The sequence below is a fragment of the Antrostomus carolinensis genome, unplaced genomic scaffold, assembly GCF_000700745.2.
Source record: "Antrostomus carolinensis isolate BGI_N321 unplaced genomic scaffold, ASM70074v2 scaffold233, whole genome shotgun sequence".
Taxonomy (NCBI): Eukaryota; Metazoa; Chordata; class Aves; order Caprimulgiformes; family Caprimulgidae; genus Antrostomus; species Antrostomus carolinensis.
Window position 1 is genome coordinate 82669 of NW_010305614.1, and position 17838 is coordinate 100506.

The 17838-nt window shown below is 39.0% G+C and overlaps 1 protein-coding gene across 1 annotated transcript in view; it reads right to left on the reverse strand.

The window, feature by feature from the left end:
• Positions 1–17838, reverse strand: part of LAMA3 (laminin subunit alpha 3) — a 118491-nt gene that overhangs the window by 64550 nt on the left and 36103 nt on the right. Inside the window, exons 15-27 of the mRNA XM_029084233.1 lie at positions 16510–16655; positions 14164–14301; positions 13586–13632; positions 12574–12673; positions 11313–11365; positions 10808–10913; positions 8962–9061; positions 8342–8498; positions 5150–5288; positions 3414–3556; positions 2080–2180; positions 1807–1960; positions 255–415 (exon numbers count right to left, since the gene is read on the reverse strand). Of these exons, the coding sequence (XP_028940066.1) occupies positions 255–415; positions 1807–1960; positions 2080–2180; positions 3414–3556; positions 5150–5288; positions 8342–8498; positions 8962–9061; positions 10808–10913; positions 11313–11365; positions 12574–12673; positions 13586–13632; positions 14164–14301; positions 16510–16655 (1545 nt within the window). The remainder of the gene's footprint in view (positions 1–254; positions 416–1806; positions 1961–2079; positions 2181–3413; positions 3557–5149; positions 5289–8341; positions 8499–8961; positions 9062–10807; positions 10914–11312; positions 11366–12573; positions 12674–13585; positions 13633–14163; positions 14302–16509; positions 16656–17838) is intronic.

A 17838-nucleotide genomic window follows, 5' to 3' on the forward strand; every position in this document is an offset into this window, starting at 1 on the left:
ATAAGGCTTTATGAATGTATATTAAAAAGCAACCCTCTGTACAGGAAAACAGTTCACTGAGGCAGTAGCAGTACTGAATGAGCTGACTGCACAGAGAGAATTAAAAATCTGTACCCACAGAATCATGTACTTGCTTTTAAATCACCCTAAAATTCGAACAATCTACATAGTAAAATGGATTCCAATATATAAAAAGTGTAACTATCTCCCAAATGCTTACTCAGTCATTTAGTGATTACTTCAGAAATTCTTACCTGTATTTACAACTATATATTCTCACTTTGCCTTCAGTGACAGGTCCAGGGCTATGTATTATTACCTCGGCAGTGTATAACCGATCCTCTTCATTGGCATATTCAAAAACCAGAACATAGCGACCAACTTGAGGAACATTTATCGTCATCTGTAAATTGACCTAGGTCAAGACCATTGAAAAAGAAAAAAAGCCATTAGATTTTTGACTCCCTTTCTTGCAGGAAGGTCCCTTTTCCTGCCCTGCAAGCCAACCAGTCAGCATTAGTCCAGGGCCAATCCTGTAACATCTCAGCAAAAGACATCCAGCAGAATGGAAGCAATGCTTATAAATATCACTTTGTCCACTAATAAGAGTAAACCAAGTTCAAGACACAGCTGCCATTATAACAGTTTTAGGAAAGCTGTAAAATTAGCTTAGGAAATGAGTTGTTATTATTTCTCTTCTCAGTAGAAAATGCCAGTGAGGAATCTTTAATGATACTAAAAAATTGTCACCATAATCCCTAAGCTATCTTTAATAACATATAAACATTGAGTCTACTTCTCCACTAAAAAAAAAATGTTTCCAGGAACACAATTCTACAGCAGTGCTGCATACTGATTCCCTACAAAGAGTGAAAGCATCTTCTCCAGCAAACAGACAACACCACTTTCTGAAGCATCAAATTTTCCTTTTCATTTACTTGCACAAATTGGTTAATAAAATATTTGATGTAAAATACTTCGAAGTAGTTGCACAGAAAGTGCTGTGGTTACAGAGGTTTTTGCTACAGTTGGCTATATAATTATTTTCAAATGTAAACTATTTTTTCTCAGTATTTCCTTAGGCTACGAACATGTAAATAATTCTGTCAGCAGCCCTCTTGACTTCACTGCAATTATTCATACCAGTAAAGTTTTGCATATGCATCAGCGATGAAGCACCAGGGCCTGTGGCATGTAAGTATTCTTGTTGCACTTGGTATTTTTAAAAGCAATATCCAAGCACAGTAATAGAGAGTATAATCATTTTACATGTAATTATCATGTACTTGATAAAATATGTTGTTTTTACCAAATACACTCCTTGTATAACTTTTCATTTCACAAAACATGTTTCTCTTTCAATGGACCCACACCAGTGGCATAATTGTTTCTGCTTGTTTTTCAGTAAAGCAAATTATTTTATGTGAGCATATCTATATAAGGAAAAAACAGATTAATTTAGAGTGATGTATGTACACCATTTCTGCTGACAAACCATTATGCTATTTCTGCCACAATTAAACAGTATGCTGAACAAGCCAGTATGCCTAAAGCAGAGGGATTTTTATGTAATAAAATACTTTTGTTAGAGTGAAATGCCCACTCTAATCACAGTTCTAAATTTGCCTACACTGATCCATTTACAAAGTTCTGTATAAAATGCAGAACCTGGTGTAGAGTTTGTTTTAGGGATGTGTTACAGATCTGCAAATCCTGAGCTTTAAATCTTCAACCATTCTAGCCCAGTAGACTTATGCTTATATAGACAGTGCAGATGGGACTGCAATTAGCAGGCAGGAATCTGACCTCTCTTCCACTGATATGGGTCATCACTGGTTGATCAGCAGTTGGCTGTCGTACAGGTATTCTTCTGTATTCTCCTTCATGTCTGAAATATGCTGCCTCTGAACCAAGGACACAGGAGAATCTGTCCAACGGCAAATGCTGATAGAGCAAGCAGCTTACAGAAAACAAACAAACAATAAAATCAAAAGAAAACACAGGATTATTATTGTTTTCACGTGCAGCAGGATAATAATAAAATAAGGCACTGGTTTATCCTGTAGCATATATACTGACTGCTCTGTTGAAGCATGTCCTGAATAGGTGCAAGGCTCTGTAACTTGTATCTTCAAGATGGATGCTTCGTAGTAATCACTAGGTAACAGCACCATATAATCCTAAAAACAAAGTACACAACAAATGCAAGACCACACAGAAAATTACGAAAGGAACATCTCCAGACTTTCACCATGTAGCTATGAAAAGAACCCTACCCCATAAGTATTTTTTACAGAGGATATCTGCAAGATGTGTATTTTTTTTTTGTTGTTACATCAGACAATAACATCAGAATGTATCTCCCTAACTCTATATATACCTTCACAGAGATGGAATGAAGGCAGCTGCCCTATAAGCAGGGAAAGTTTTCACCCGTGAGTGCAATCCACATGCACACAACTCACCTGTGTGTGACTCAAGGGAGATTCATGTATCTCAGGTGACTTAATAAAAATATTCCATATAATCTATTAAACTGTGCTTCAAAAACTGGTATATGTTTTCTCTGCCTTGCCTACTTAAATTAACATATTAGAGGTTATTTATAAAAACTGTCATTATGTATACATGCTGGGCTAAGATAATTAATAAATTAATTTTCAAAAGCAATAGTGAAACCAACAGGCATAATAAGTACTGTCACTTTCAGCAAGAAATATGTTTGCAAGCTCTTTAGTAAAGTTTTAAGTGGTCCATAAATCTAACAGAGCCTCGGGCTTAATGACTAAAGACACTGGCTACTTGTTAACCCTACACAATATTCATATAAATTTCAGTATGCTCTCTTTGTGATCATAAAAGTTTCAGGTTTTTCATCAATGATCACCTCAAACAACTTATCTTTTCATAGTGATTTCTCAGTTTTTCAGTGAGTGAAAGGAGAGTAATGATGGGAGGATAAAAACATTTAGAAAATGACCTGCTAATCATGCAGCCCATCTTATACTACTTTTCTGAAGAATCTTTGTCAAGAAACTAAGGCCTTGGTCATCTGTGGCTAAGCCAAGCTTTAGATACAATATCTGATATGTAAGAATGATGAATTTTTGTAAGCATTTATGCTCAATCAATTGTGCTGTATGTTAACATCATTCTATCCTTTGAAGGCACAGATTCTGGATAGACTTAAAGTCTGTAAGCACAAAAAAAATTAGAGCAGGTGAAAGTTAGAGAAGAAACAAAACAGGAAAGCAGAAGCAGAACTGTAAATTTTCATAATGATATTCTGCTGCTGTACTCTTTTCACTGGTGCTGAATTTCAGTTGCTTGCAGGGTTCTTCCCAGCAAATAACTCCAGAGCAATACTATCATGACAGCCTTCAAGCACTTGTTTTCTCCAATTGTTTTCTTACCAAGAGGACTTCCTCTGCCATTATACTGACAGTCCATGTGCCTGGAACCAGTGAGAAAGGCTCTGTGGAGCTTTTTCCTGGGATTGTGACAAAAGCTGGCTCCTTGCTGGGTGGGAAGACAAACTCTTTGCTCTGAGCAGCCCCTGCCAGCAGGAAAAAAAAAAATTCAAGTAAAAAAATAAGACACTGTATAAAATGTCTCTACTTGCTAGCGCACTGGACTGATGACTTCATCCGTTAAACTTGGTCTAACAGGAGGTGATCAATGCTTTTCTGTCAATATGTATTAACAGTGCATTCGACCACACACAGTAAGCTACAGAGCTATGCAGTGGTTGCTGTCCTTGTTCTTAATAGTCTTGAGCAAATTGGTTCAGAAGAGCAGGGATCTTTCCCTGTAATGGTCAGTTTTGCAATATTCTAAAATAATTCTTCACTTTCCCCTTCTGTTATTTTCCATTCAACCTCTCTCTGTACTGACTCACAATATGTTCAGCTGACACAAGGTCTGTTCTCATGCGACTTTCAGCCAAATATTTCAGACACTGGAGGTTCTCAGTAGCATTTAAAATGTTTAGTTACAGATAGCAACTGAGGGCAACTTCTGGGCAAAGATGATATACAACAGAAACGTAGCTGTGTTATGCTTTATCAAAGAGAAGTCATAAGGATCAATTGCTATGAATATTAAGGTTTCCATTTTGAAGCCCCTGGACACAGACAAAAGCTGGTTCCCTGCCTCCCAGGCAATATAAGCCAGACATGACCACAAACTGCTGCCACTCTACTGAGTGGTATCTGTGAAGTCTTCAGTTTTGTCTCCTCTGAATTACTAAAAGGACACATGACTAAACTCCATTAGCTCCTACCAGTATGCTGAAGTTATGCAGAATAAGAGATAATGCCACATATAGGCTTGGTATAATTCTACCATCCAAAGGATATGAAGTACTTTTTATCAAGGCCCAAAAGGCATCACATGCTGCTGAGGTCTGTAAACAGAGCTAACTTGGCAGACTGCATTCATCATTAAATGTTATTCATGGAATGAAGGCAGAAGCCACCTTTAAACTGAAATATTAAAGGCAACTAAACCAAAGTAAGTGCTGTTAACCCTTCTTTAAAAGCTTCAGAAAACACACAGTTCAGAGCTTCCAAGTGCAAAACTGAAAGTATTGAGTTTGGCAAACATTTGAAAAAACAAATGTCGATTACTACTGTAAGCAAAGGCTTCATGCAAACACAGCCACATCAATTACATGGCAAAATATATTGGGAAAAGCACAAAAGCACCGACACCGTTAAAAGTGATGTATTTTAAGCGACATTACAAATTTCACTTAGGTGCACCCTGAAAAGGTTCCTCTGATCTAACATTCACCTGAGCTGTCGCGCTGTTGAGTTGCACCTACCTGTTTCAGGCCAAGATTGACAAGCAGATATGCGACCAGGTAATGTTTTACCTCCAGGGTTAATATACCTCAGGACAATGAGAAATAAGTAGAGGTTTGACTTTTCCACATTCAAAGTTATCCTCACTTCATTCTGAAAAATTGAAGTTAATAAACAAAAAAAGCCATGAAGTGCTGAATAGAGGAACAGTTAGAAGCCATGCAAGCACCATACTAAAGTCCTACAAGAAAAACACACATGCAGACAATTAGACACTAGAATGGCAATGCTGATGTATGACAGAGGAAGACAGGCAAGCCTAGTGAGAAAATTAATTCACTTACAAGTATAATTAGTGTCAAAATGTTTTCCCTCAGCAACTGAGATCTTCCCTTTAGAGCTTTTTGAGCCCAGGCTGACATAGCGGAGGACTAGGTGGAAGAGCTCAGGGGAAGTCACAGTGATAGGCACAACCACCTCTGGCTGGGAAAAATAAAAAGAAAGGGAAAAAGGAGGAAAGGAAAGTATATTATTTGTTACTAGCACCCAGAGAAAGAACAAACAATTGGCAAAGACAAACTCCACAACAGAAAAGAAAGGCTCAGGCAGCTAACAAAAGAATACAGAACAAAACCTCCTGTGAAATAAAACTCTTGTTGAGTAATAGTTATCCAGAAACACACAGAATGGCTGAACTAACATGTGTGTTGATATTGCACCTTGATACATGGACAGTATTCTACTGTTATTCTCCCCTCCTATGTCATAAAGGAGGCATATGGTATCAAGGGCTGTCCATACTCTTGGCTTCCCAAGGAACAGTCCAGAATCATTGATCCTGGTCTGAGATCACACACAACACTCCAGAGCATGCACACATCTCAGATCATCGCCAAAACTTCTTCTGCTCCTCCACAAGATCCCTCAGTTTCTTAGAAGTGTGATACCATGCATGACTCCCTTTGCTCTGGAGCTGAACTGACACCTCTGGAGCCAGGCAGTTCTCGAGCCCAGAGGAGGCTGCATTCACACAGCCCCCAATATTTACTTTCTAGAGCAAGAAAATTGGCAGAGATATGTTAAAAGTTAGTGGTAGATTAGGAAAAAATAAGATCGGTGCAACCTCAAGGGTTTGGCTTTCTTCTTTCCATCCTAAATCCTAAAGCTCCTCTCATAATCCAGCTCTCACCAGTTCACTCAGCACAATCCACTCGCTGTTGCCTTTCCAAGATGCTTGTGGTACAGTGACCTCCCCACCACCGTGGTCCATTCTGCTTCCCCAAATGCACATGGGTTTTCTCTGTTCCATACATTTGTGAATGGAGCACAAAGCCTCATTTTCTCCTATTCCTAGAATCTATAATAAATGCAAGATTTCCAGCTCCCATATGCTGCTCTGAATGTATATTCCTCAATTCTGCCATCATCATCCCAGAGACCTCCACCTTCTTACTAGAAATGCAAAGCGGAAAGCAAAGATAGACATATGACAGATGGCTGGGCTGACAGATCTACAGAGACTAGACAGCTAAAACCTAGATGATTGCAGAAAGGCAGTGGACCAGAATGGAAAATAGAGACAAGTAGGAGAAGATTTTACAAGTATTGTTCCAAATGGAGAATCACAGAATGGTTGAGGTTGGAAGGGATTTCTGAAGGTCATCTAATCCAACCACCCTGCTTAAGGAGAGACTCCTAGAGCACATGAACCAGGATTTTGTCCAGACAGTTTTTGAATGTGAAGAATAACTTCTGATGGATACAACACGGATAAGACAGGCCTGGAGGGAACACTTGAAAAATAGATACGAACAAAAAAGAAAAGGCAAAAGAAATAAAGAAACATGCTTCAGGAGATTTATCAAAATGGTTTCTAAGCTTTTACAGAAACTATAGAAAACACAGTGAAGGGAGAGAAAGAGATATGAGAGGAGTAAGACAGAAAGGGATGTTGGTTTCTGGCCTTAAGCAAAGGCAAGGAGTGGGGAGAAATTACTGTTTGAGCACTGCAACAAACTTAGGCAACTCTGGCCAGTGCTTTAAAATCTGAGCCTGATGGTCAGCTTCTCAGTCTATAATGAGACACAGCATGACAGGGCACTGGTGACCTCCACTGAGGTCACACACAGCTTATTTATTTCACCTAAAAAATTTCTAATTGTATTGAAATAGTTTCTTTTCACAGAAGGTTGTTACTTTACTTTTGTGTGGTAGATAAGGTAACGCTATTTGTCTTCTACAAAATAAAGGTCAGGAGGATTATTTCAGGGTCCTGTAAGACACAGAAATGCTGTCAAAATAAGGACAGTTCCTTGAAATGAAGAACATGAGATTATCTCGATTATGCAAGGATCTAACTAAGGAGGATCTGGAGCTGGCAATTACATGAGTGAAAAGCTTTATCCAGGTAAGCAAAATAATGTACACTTTTAGCAAGATTAGAAACTAAGCCCCTTCACTCTTTCTTTACAAAATGAAACTGGATATAAAATGCAAAATGCAGCTGAGTTAGTAAGCAGAAGTTAAGAAATCAAAGCTACTGGAGAGTTGCCTTCATTTGTGAATGTGGAGTAATTCTGAAAATCCAATAAATATGAGCTCTGGGATTTAAAAAAAAAAAAGAGGAAAGTGAAAAAATGAAGAACAGAAAGGAAATCACTATGCTTGTGCAATGGTTATGTGCTTATGTCTCAGTCTATAGTGATCCATTAGTCCTGGGACAACTTACGGAGGTTGGACACAACTATACCCGAGTATTACTTTAAAGAAGAGTGAGTAAATGCCATTTATTGTTCAAATCTACTGCTTTAAAATCCTGGTTCACTTGCTCAGCAGGTCAGTCTGAAGTCAGACAGGTCCCTTCTCACACAATTAAATTACTGTGATTTTCTTCCTGTGATTTACTTATTCCCTCTGCTGCTGTTTAGTTTATTTGCAGACTGCCATGACTCTAAAACAAATGTTGCCAATATGCTCTTGCTCGCAGCTCCTTTTACTGAATCACACATTTTCCTGTTTGCTGCAATGTGAAGATATCATTCCTAATAAAAGCTGGTGCCTTTCTCTTCTTCGCCCGAGATAATTTGCAAGTGTGAGAAGACTTCAGTGACAGCACTGTGATGGTACTTTAAAGTCTTATGGACACAGACTGCCACAGAACTATGTAATTCAAATTACTTAGCTAAGCACTTTCCCCTGTCCTTGGCACGACAAGAATTTCTGCACTTAGTATTATAGACTTTAAAGCTATTAGTTATTTTCTTTACACCTATCACAAAATGCATATTTCTCACAAAAAACCCTTAAAAGAACATTTCTGAAAAACACATATTGGCACAAGCAATGACCAACCTACAATAATACCAACACTCACTAATCCAAAAAGTGATACAGTGCCAAAGTTTTTGGATTAGTGAGATCCTTGTCTTTTTTCCTGGTTTCTCTATGACCTTGCACACACATAGCAGTACTACAGAGATGTACATACCATACACCTATGTTTCCACCCCAAAATATTGAGCAAAATACCAGCTTACTTGTATAGGGGACATCCGGGCATATCCTCTCCAACTGAAGCTAGGAAATTCCTGAGGATCATAGCCAAAACGAATTTCCCTTCCCTTGACAGCAGTAGCATCTTCAATTTCAAACTTCATGTGGTGCAGATCAGGGAAAAAATAGTTTTTTTCAGGCCTTTCAAGGAGAAAAAAACAAAACCCAAAGAATTATCAGTCACTGTATGTGCTCCAAGAACATAGAGCAGCAGAAGGGAGGTGATCTACTGATGACTGAAGAATCCTGATAGCAGCTAATAAATTTAAGACAGATGATAAGATGGATGTAATAAGAATTCTCTTTCCAGAAGCTTTTACAGCTTACATACGTTTTCCTATATAACTCTTGATAGATATATAGATACACATGCAATACTATTGCAAAACAGGTTTTGTTTTTTTTAAGAAAACAAGTTTAAAAATCTTGTTAAAATAACAGAAGAAAACTGCCCAGCAAAATTCATATCAATAACTAATACAATTTACCAGCTTATTTATCAACAAATCCAGAATCTCACGTGAAAGGATAGCAAGGGACTTGTGGGCAGTTTCAAAAGAACTGTGCTGAAGCACGAGCTCTGAAGAGCTACAGCCAGACTCACTCCTGACAGGCTGTCCCCACGACATGTGCCCTGCACCGGCAGCTCCCCGAGGGCTCGACACACTCTGGGCTGAGGGATCCTCCAACATCACACTGGCAGCCTGTCAGGCAAAGAGCAGAAGCCAAATATCTCATCAGAAAAAAAAAAATGATAAAAGTTATCAGAAAACACACCTCACTTCTGCTAATTAGACACCATTAATGACTCCCCTCCCCTCAGACTCTTTCAAACACATTAACACACATGCATAAGCTGCAATTATTTCTGGCTTCTCATGTTTGTGGTTGTTTTCCTTATTTCTCCTTGGAATGTGTCAAAAGCCACTTTTAAAAAAAATCACAGGTAATAAGCCATGCCACACTGCTAAATGCTGGAACAGTTTTGCAGAACAGCCATTCAATGTTTTGCTTATAAGTCAGAATTTCTACAGCAATATCACAGTGAGTAATTATTACAGCAACAAAAAACAAACAAACAAACAAAACCCCAAAAAGACCTAACTCAAAAATCTTAGGATGTTAATTTTTCAGAGTCTGGTACCTCAATATTTAATTTATCTTACAAAAATTGCACACAACAAGAACATATGTGTTCATATAATAGCCTACATATATTTTAAATCGATACTGAACATTCAACAATATTGAATGACTTTCTAAAGGAGACAGAACTTGTGGCACAAAACTAAAGGACAACTCTAGCAATGAGGCATAATATATCATACTAAGGAACAAGGATGTCCAGGCTAAACATTTCAAGTTGAATTGAAAGGCTGAAACTTCCTAAACACATATTTATATTGCAGCATAAAAGCACCCTGTTTTCTAAGACATGTTAAGCACCTGTCCTCTCACTGAAATCAAGGATAATTAAAGCATTTGACACCTTTGTGAAACAAGATCCCCCTACCTCAGCTCCTTGGTTTGCACATTAGTCATGAAAGCTTTGTTTGATACAGTAGCCAATATTTCTAACCTTGCACATATTAACTGATTGTTAGAAGTACGTCTATGCTTTAAAAATAAATCTCTTGCAACAACCCTGGGCAGGTGTAAAGCAGACTGAAGTCAGTGGAAGTGCTTTCCATAATTTTAACAAAGCTAAACCTACAGTAAGGGGACAAGGAGGGAAGCCCTACATCACTCACATGGCAGAGCAAGTATCCTTCAGAAGAAGGACGATTTTCTCCACGTCACACCTACAGTTGGCTCTGCTTCAAAACACACTGAGCCCTAGGCTAAGCCAATACATGAATATACCTTAAAAAAAAAAAAAAATAAAGCTAGTATCTGTTGTAATGTTTTAAGTTTCTATTGCAGCAGCAGGACCTTAGGAAGCTGCTAAGTGAAACAGACAGCTACCACTCTTATAGGTAACGCTTGCAGGAAAATCAACCACTCCAGGGCCCCACAACTCCGGAGAAGAAGCGAGCAGAGGAGTGACTCTCAGTTATCTTATTTGATAAGATAACAGCTTTAGCAGTGACTCGTGCTATCTCTCTGTGGGCTTTGACAGAGAGGCCTCAGACAGGTGGTGGTAAGTGAGGTACCAGGGGGAAGGAGAGGTGAAGGACAATGAACTCAAAGAGGGACATGTTTCCTCATGTGAATGAGCCACAGAATGACTGAGATTCACGGTGGTAACATCTGCCTTGTTTCTTCTCCCTTTGGAAGGCAACAGAGGAGTGACACAGGTTAAAAGCAATTACACGTAGTAATGCAAAATGCTGTGCACATGAGTGATTCAACAAATACATCCACATTTTAAAAATGCAACTTAGGGAACTCTAAAGACTTTTGTGCAATGTGCAAATGTGCTACTTAGAAACGTCCTTTTTTCATTTTACCTTGGCAGCCAAAATAATTCTTGTTTTCGAGAGCATAATAACCAGCTTCACAAGTGTCACAGGAATCTCCACAAACATTAGGTTTGCAGTAACAATGCCCATTTTCCTGTGAAGAAAACAATTTCATCAAAAATGTTTCAGCACCTTTTTCAGAACTTCCATCTTTCAATACTTTGAATTCCCTCTAATTTGAAAGAGGAAAAACATTCTAATCTCAATAAAAAATATTATCCAGATATATCTTCTGTATATCTCTTTAACGTCTTCAATGAATAGACTAGAAAATACATAAACTCAAGATGATGAAAAATTTTCATAACTTTTATACATCCCCAGGATATATAAAACTTCTGTATAAAACTGCTTCTTCGCTGTATAAAATCAGTCATTTTATGTGCAAAAGCAATAATCAGTAGTACTAAGATCTCCACCTTACCTAATGTTACAAGAATTTATCCTTACAAAAATCAATTTAATTAATGTCTTCCTTTTAATTTCATTTTACCTGCTGACATTCTCCAACACCACTTAGTGTTCCACTCATATCACACTGGCATGCTGCACAGATGAAAAAAAGACAATCGGCATTTTGTCTTTACAAGATACTTTGCAGGAAAAAAACCCCACCACCCTGAATCTCCAATTTTGAGTCACAGTGCCAAAAGATGGATTTTACTCTGGAAGGTTCAGAACAGCAGATACTGGCACAATGTGAGAAGAAAAAGCAAAGGAGAAAAAAAATGAGGATTTCTGTGTATGTGCGATTTACTGGTGTGTTTTAAAGTGTTCTGATGTGTGTTTAACAAAAACAGTCTTGAGTCTGGATTTACAGTTGCTTGCTTTCTTAGAGATGTTCAAACAGTTGATAAAAAACAGTGTCTTCCAGCCTGACTGGCATCTTCTATTCTACAGTGCTACTTTGGGACCAGTTCAACTCTCTGTATGAAATATAAATGAAGTAAGTATTGCAGGAAGGAGCTATGCTGACCTAGAGGTCTGGTGAAAGCCAGTATTGACTCTGTAACTGAAGGCAGAGAAGACAAATTACATGAAAGGTGCAGGAATTAATCTCTGAGGAGATGTTTAGACTGTATAATATTTAGAATCAAAGCTGAATGATAACGGTATCAGCTCTAAGGCTACCTATCCTATCCAGTTGGCTATTGTGGAACCTGTTGGAAAGGAAATAGCTGGGGAGAAAAAAATCTTTAAAGATTTTTACCTTTATCCTTTTTAATCTTTAAAATTATTATTATCTGCTTGAAAAACACACACTTGATGGTAGCAAACACTGAAAATTACCAAGAGATCGGTATTATAGAGACATAAACCATAATAGATTTGCCACATCCTGAGGCCACAAGAAGGCTTTTCATGCCTCTGCAAGCTAGGAGATGATAATAAATGAAAAAGCACCTTTTTCCCAAAACAATGAGCCAAATTCTGGTTTCAGTGTTAAGGGCAGAAATCCCGTCTCACTCCAGTAAAACTGCCATAGGGCCATATGAAGTACACATCAACATAACTCAGAGCACACCTTGGTCCAGCACTAACAAACACTCATGAAATTATGGTCTAATTTCTAAAAGTAACTGCTGGTATCATGGGTAGCTTGGTGTTACATGATTTAAGTAGCATGAAAAACATGCTGTTAACACGAGTTATGAAATTCACTGAGCACCAAAGAAGGCAACAGCGAATAAAGATGACTTTCAGAAGACCTTAACACATTCCCTAAACTAAAGAAATACGTCATGAAGCCATACCTGTACATCCCTCAGGGTTTTCTTTGGCAAGGTTCCAGTACAATGGTTTGCACTTACTACAAGTAGGACCTTCAACATGCTGAAGACATTGACAATAGCCCTAATGACAGAAAGGAGTTAATATGGGTTCATCTGTTTCATCAAAACCATACTGCTGTTTAGTACTAAGAAAAGCCTGATATTATTAACAGCTCAGGCAGTCTACTGACTTACAGGTGCATGGAAACTGAGGCTGATTTAGACTTCTAAGATTTTTCTGTCTCATTCTGTCAGTACAGGACTGTTACACCTTGCATATTTTTCACATATCTAATTCATTCTAAATGTCCCAGCAGATGTACTTTCCAATTCTTTCTTTTATAGTGTTATTAGAACTGCTCTACAGTACTAAATATTTTGCAAAAAGTTTAAAAAATAAATTTCCTTAAATATAATCATTAATTTTCTTATTTACTCCTTTATTGGTGCAAGACACACAGAGCTGTATATATGAGCCTACATAGATACCTCTTCCATGAGTCAGACTTACCCTCTAAGTCTTCTTTGCTACACATTTAGTAATGACTGTGATTTCTGGTAATATGCTACTACTACTAACTATCACTGCAGTAATAACAATATTAGTGGAACAGCAACAGTTACAAAGAGCTAATAATTTTTTCGAGAATAATTTGACGCTGAAATGGCCTGTTGCAATCCAGAACCAGAACACCTCTGAGACATGCATAGGCTTTTTATGCATATATGCTACCTATTAGTGTTCTAGCATATGAAGAAGAAATAAACAGCACACAGTTTCTGTACATAAAAGATGAAAAAAAAAGCACCCTCAATAGCTGATTGCACTAGTACAATCAAAGAACAAAACACGAAGTTCATTTCCACTCGTACTCTTACAAGCTCGTGGAATCCTTTCACAGTCTTAAGAGCAGCCTTCAGGACTTGAACAATGAAGTGAATGTGCTCGTGAATCATTAACATGTACTGTTAGCTGCAGTGGTAGAATACTTACGGAATGAGAACTAACGCTACCTGAAGGGTCACATTCACTGTTGACACCTTTATGAAATTAAAAAATAAACATGTTGAAAGATCTTTTGAAAACAGAGCTGTGGAATGTAGTACTGCAGAAATACAATGTAGCAGGTGCAAGTTTGAAAGGGCTTTTTAATATGGTTACCTTGGAGGGACTCAAATACTTTAAACTTCAAGACCAGTAGAAGCCTTTAATAATGATTTTTCGAATGTGTATTTAGCCTGGTTTAGAGTATTTGGTTTGGTATGCAAAGTAGTCATTTGGCAAAACAGCACTCACCTACAGAACTGAGATGTTTTCTTAAAGTTCTTGTGCCATCATCTAAACAAGGTTTTAATCTTATGGTTCACTTAATGAAACAACATACAGAATGACAAATAAGCTCATCAAATATGTGCTCCTGGTGTGTCCCTTCCTCCCTCCCTCCCGCTCCGTGCTTCAGGGGGGTTCTATGAAACTCTGCACACAGCAGACTGCCCTGGAGAACTCTGCAATAAAAATGGGGCAGATAGATACAAATCAGAAGGGAGGATGTCTTCCCTCAGGAGCATTACCTTCACAGTAGGGGAAACTGTCGGCCGCAGAAAGGCATCTGTCACACCATCGCCCCGTGACACCTGTGTGACACTCGCACTGCCCCGAGGTGGGCTCACACCTACCGTGCTGGGAACCCTCAGGAGAGCACTGACAAGCTGCGTAACGACAAACATAGATAGTGGTGGGAGGGTTCACTCTGTAGGTACCAAGAAAGAACTTTCCAAAACTTTAGTACTATAGAGGTTTTGAATACTATTTGTCTAGAGTTTTCTTTTTTCTTTCCAATAAATAGCTCACAAGGTTCTCCTGTAACTCCCAGGGGTTCAGAACCTATGAGTCTGAGGTGACCTGTACCATCTTGACATTGTTTTCTTCCTCTGTTCTTGACAGAAACAGGTAGGATTATCTGGAACCGTAATAAATCTCTCTTCCTCAACTTCTTTGTCCCATCCTAAGAACAGGCTTGGTTTTGGCTTTCTGCTTTCTTGATGGTTACAGAAAGCACAGGGCAAATTATGTAATTAGATCTGCACTTTAAAATATCATGGCAAAATACAGAATATACAATTGTATGCCCACCACACCTTTAGATCTGAGGCCAGAAGTAAGCTTTGAAATACACCATGCAACAGTCTTATTCTTTCAGATTCCTACATAAGGTGTCAGTTGTGCAATGACTTACACACACACGGTAAATAAGAATAATGCCTCAACGAGAACAATGCTGCTACATAGCCCAGGGGACTAATCTTTGTGCAGACAGAGGCTAAGGGTGAAATGGTTAATTATAATTATTTTAGTAAAAGTAGTAGCAAGACTCCTAAAGAGAGAGAACAAACCTGTCAGAATATTTTTTGCTGTGGTTGTGGTGATTAGTAATTGAAAAACTCTGAGGGTGCGTTCCTTCTTTATCACTAATAATCTTTTGATTTCTAGGAAAGAGCAGTCCTGTTCATGATGATCAAGTAGCTTGCTGATTTTAATGACAGACTCTATGGGTTTCCCTCTGCTTCATGTGAAAAACCTATAAACACATTCTGGGCCTGATCAACTGATCCACACGGGCAGGAAAAATTGTGGTTATGATGGAAGTTTTGCAGAGTCAAGCCCTTCTAGATGAGGATTTACGGTGCAATGTTGGCACATGTCAAGAGCACACACTAATGCCCTTACTTAAAAGTTTACAGGACAGTTTATCATATATTAGAAGCCCAAAACAGTTGAAACACAGCTTATGTTCTTTAAGTTGAGTGAGCCAGAACTCATAAAGATAAATACCCATTTACCTTTAAGGAAGGTAAGAGGAAAAGAAGGTTGACCTGCTGGAAAGCAGCCCCGCAGAGAAGGACCTGGGAGTACTGGCGGATGACCAGTTGACCATGAACCAACAACGTGCCTTATGGCCAAGAAGCCCAACAGCATCCTGGGGTGCATTAAGAAGAGTGTGACCAGCAGGTCAAGGGAAGTGATCCTTCCCCTCTACTCTGCCCTGGTGAGGCCGCATCTGGAGTACTGTGTCCAGTTTTGGGCCCCCCAGTTCAGGAGAGACAGGGAACTTCTGGAGAGTCCAGTGGAGAGCTCTGAAGATGATTAAGGGGCTGGAGCATCTTTCTTATAAGGATAAGCTGAGAGAGCTGGGCCTGTTTAGCCTGGAGAAGAGAAGACTGAAAGGGGACCTTATTAATGTCTACAAATATCTGAAAGGCAGGTGCCAAGGGGATGGAGACAGACTCTTCAGTGGTGGCCAGTGATAGCACAAGGGGCAATGGGAAAAGCTGGAACACAGAAGATTCCACTTAAACATGAGGAAAAATTTCTTTCCTGTGCGGGTGACAGAGCACTGGGACAGGCTGCCCAGAGAGGTTATGGAGTCTCCTTCTCTGGAGATATTCAAAACCCACCTGGATGCAGTCCTGTGCAACCTGCTCTAGGTGAACCTGCTTTGGCAGGGGGGTTGGGTTAGATGATCTTTCGAGGTCCCTTCCGACCCCTGCCATTCTGTGATTCTGTGTGATTCTGTGATTGCCCAGCCTAAGCTTTAAATTTCATATTTTAAATGAGAGATACAACTGCACCAAAGCCAAACACTGCCATGCTCACTTTAATCCAGCTACCACAGGAACAATGATGAACACCTCCAGGTGCCAGGGAGGACTACCTGAGTGTGTGCCTGCCAGGAAGCCGGGCCACTGCCTAGATCTTCACTGTTATTGGAGATCCTCACTCCAGCTTTGGATGGAACCAAACTATCATGGTTACACAGGTAGTTTTAGATGGAGATATATTTGAGAAAATTTATTTGCTTTTGTATTGCAGAAATAAGAAGGGAAATCCCAGTAAAAGGAGGAAAGGCTTTTACTCACGCAAGCAGCTGGGATAGCTGTAATAACCTGGAGCGCACCGGTCACATCTAAGTCCAACGTAGTTACTGTGGCACAGACACTGACCTCGAGGATCACATGTATTCTCCACTGAGCCAACAGTATCACAGTTACATTCTGCACAGAAAAATAAAAATAATAACTATTGTGGTAGATACATGTCTAAACCAGCAGTTATTAAAATCAGAATTTGCCAAAAAAGTTACCTTTGAATGTAAAGCAATCATGAGGAAATGAGACAAACCATAATTTTACCACCAAAAATAAATATCCTGAAATAGATGCTCATACTGCTTCTTCAACCATTGATAATCAGGTTCTTACTGCAATTCTGTAATGTACAGTTTAGAGATTTAGTTTGTTGCCTTGTGAAACGTGTGAGGGACAGAAATCCATCTTACAATGGAAAAAACATCACATGGCAGAAGTACTTAACATGGTTAAAAAATAACCTCTGAGAAACAGCATCCACAAAGCTGGGCTAGGTCCTAAGATCAGGATGCACAAAATAAATGATGCACAAGGTAAAAACTTCTGACATCTTAATTCTACAAGCCAGCATGCAGTGCATTGCAGGAATCTGCATGTAATACACAAGGTATGTTGTCATACTATAAGAAAAGCTATTGTCAGACTATAAGAACAAACTTCTCTTGGGAGTTCCCATTATTTTAGGCTAGCAGCTCTGTTACAGATAAGACGTGCTATTTTCTTGATGCTGGACATTACACAGCGTCACACTTTATAGATACATGAATGGGAGCCCATTTGGGAATCCCTGCTGCCCCAGGTAGAAGCTGAAGTGTTGCAGCTAATCACTTGTATTTTATGACTGACAGAAAAGGTTGACTGACAGAAATCTAAAACAAGCACTGTCTTTCTGTCCCAGGTTCCTGTTCCTGGTTCCCCCTTCTGGTTCCTCTTTCTGCTGCAGCCAAGGACATCTGACTTTGCTTTGTTTACTTCAAAGATGCCTGGAAAAATTCAGGGCTTGCTAGGAAGTTAGGATAACAGAAATACAAATACTGAAGGTTCCAAAAACATCACGTACACTAGAGTCCACCCCCAGTTGAACATTATATTGCATTCTCTCCTCATTTTAATAGCACTTATTTGTTTAAAGGATTTATTTTGATATCACTTCTATTGAATAAAGCTTCTATTGAGTTCAACAGGGCAAGACCAGACAAATCAGTTCTTGCTGCAGCAGCCAAAAAGTTTTAGATCTACCTCTCTTCTGAAGATGACAACTCCATACATGAGTAGCAGGCTGGGCTGCTCACTGCATTAGTTTAAGTTTAAACCCATGGC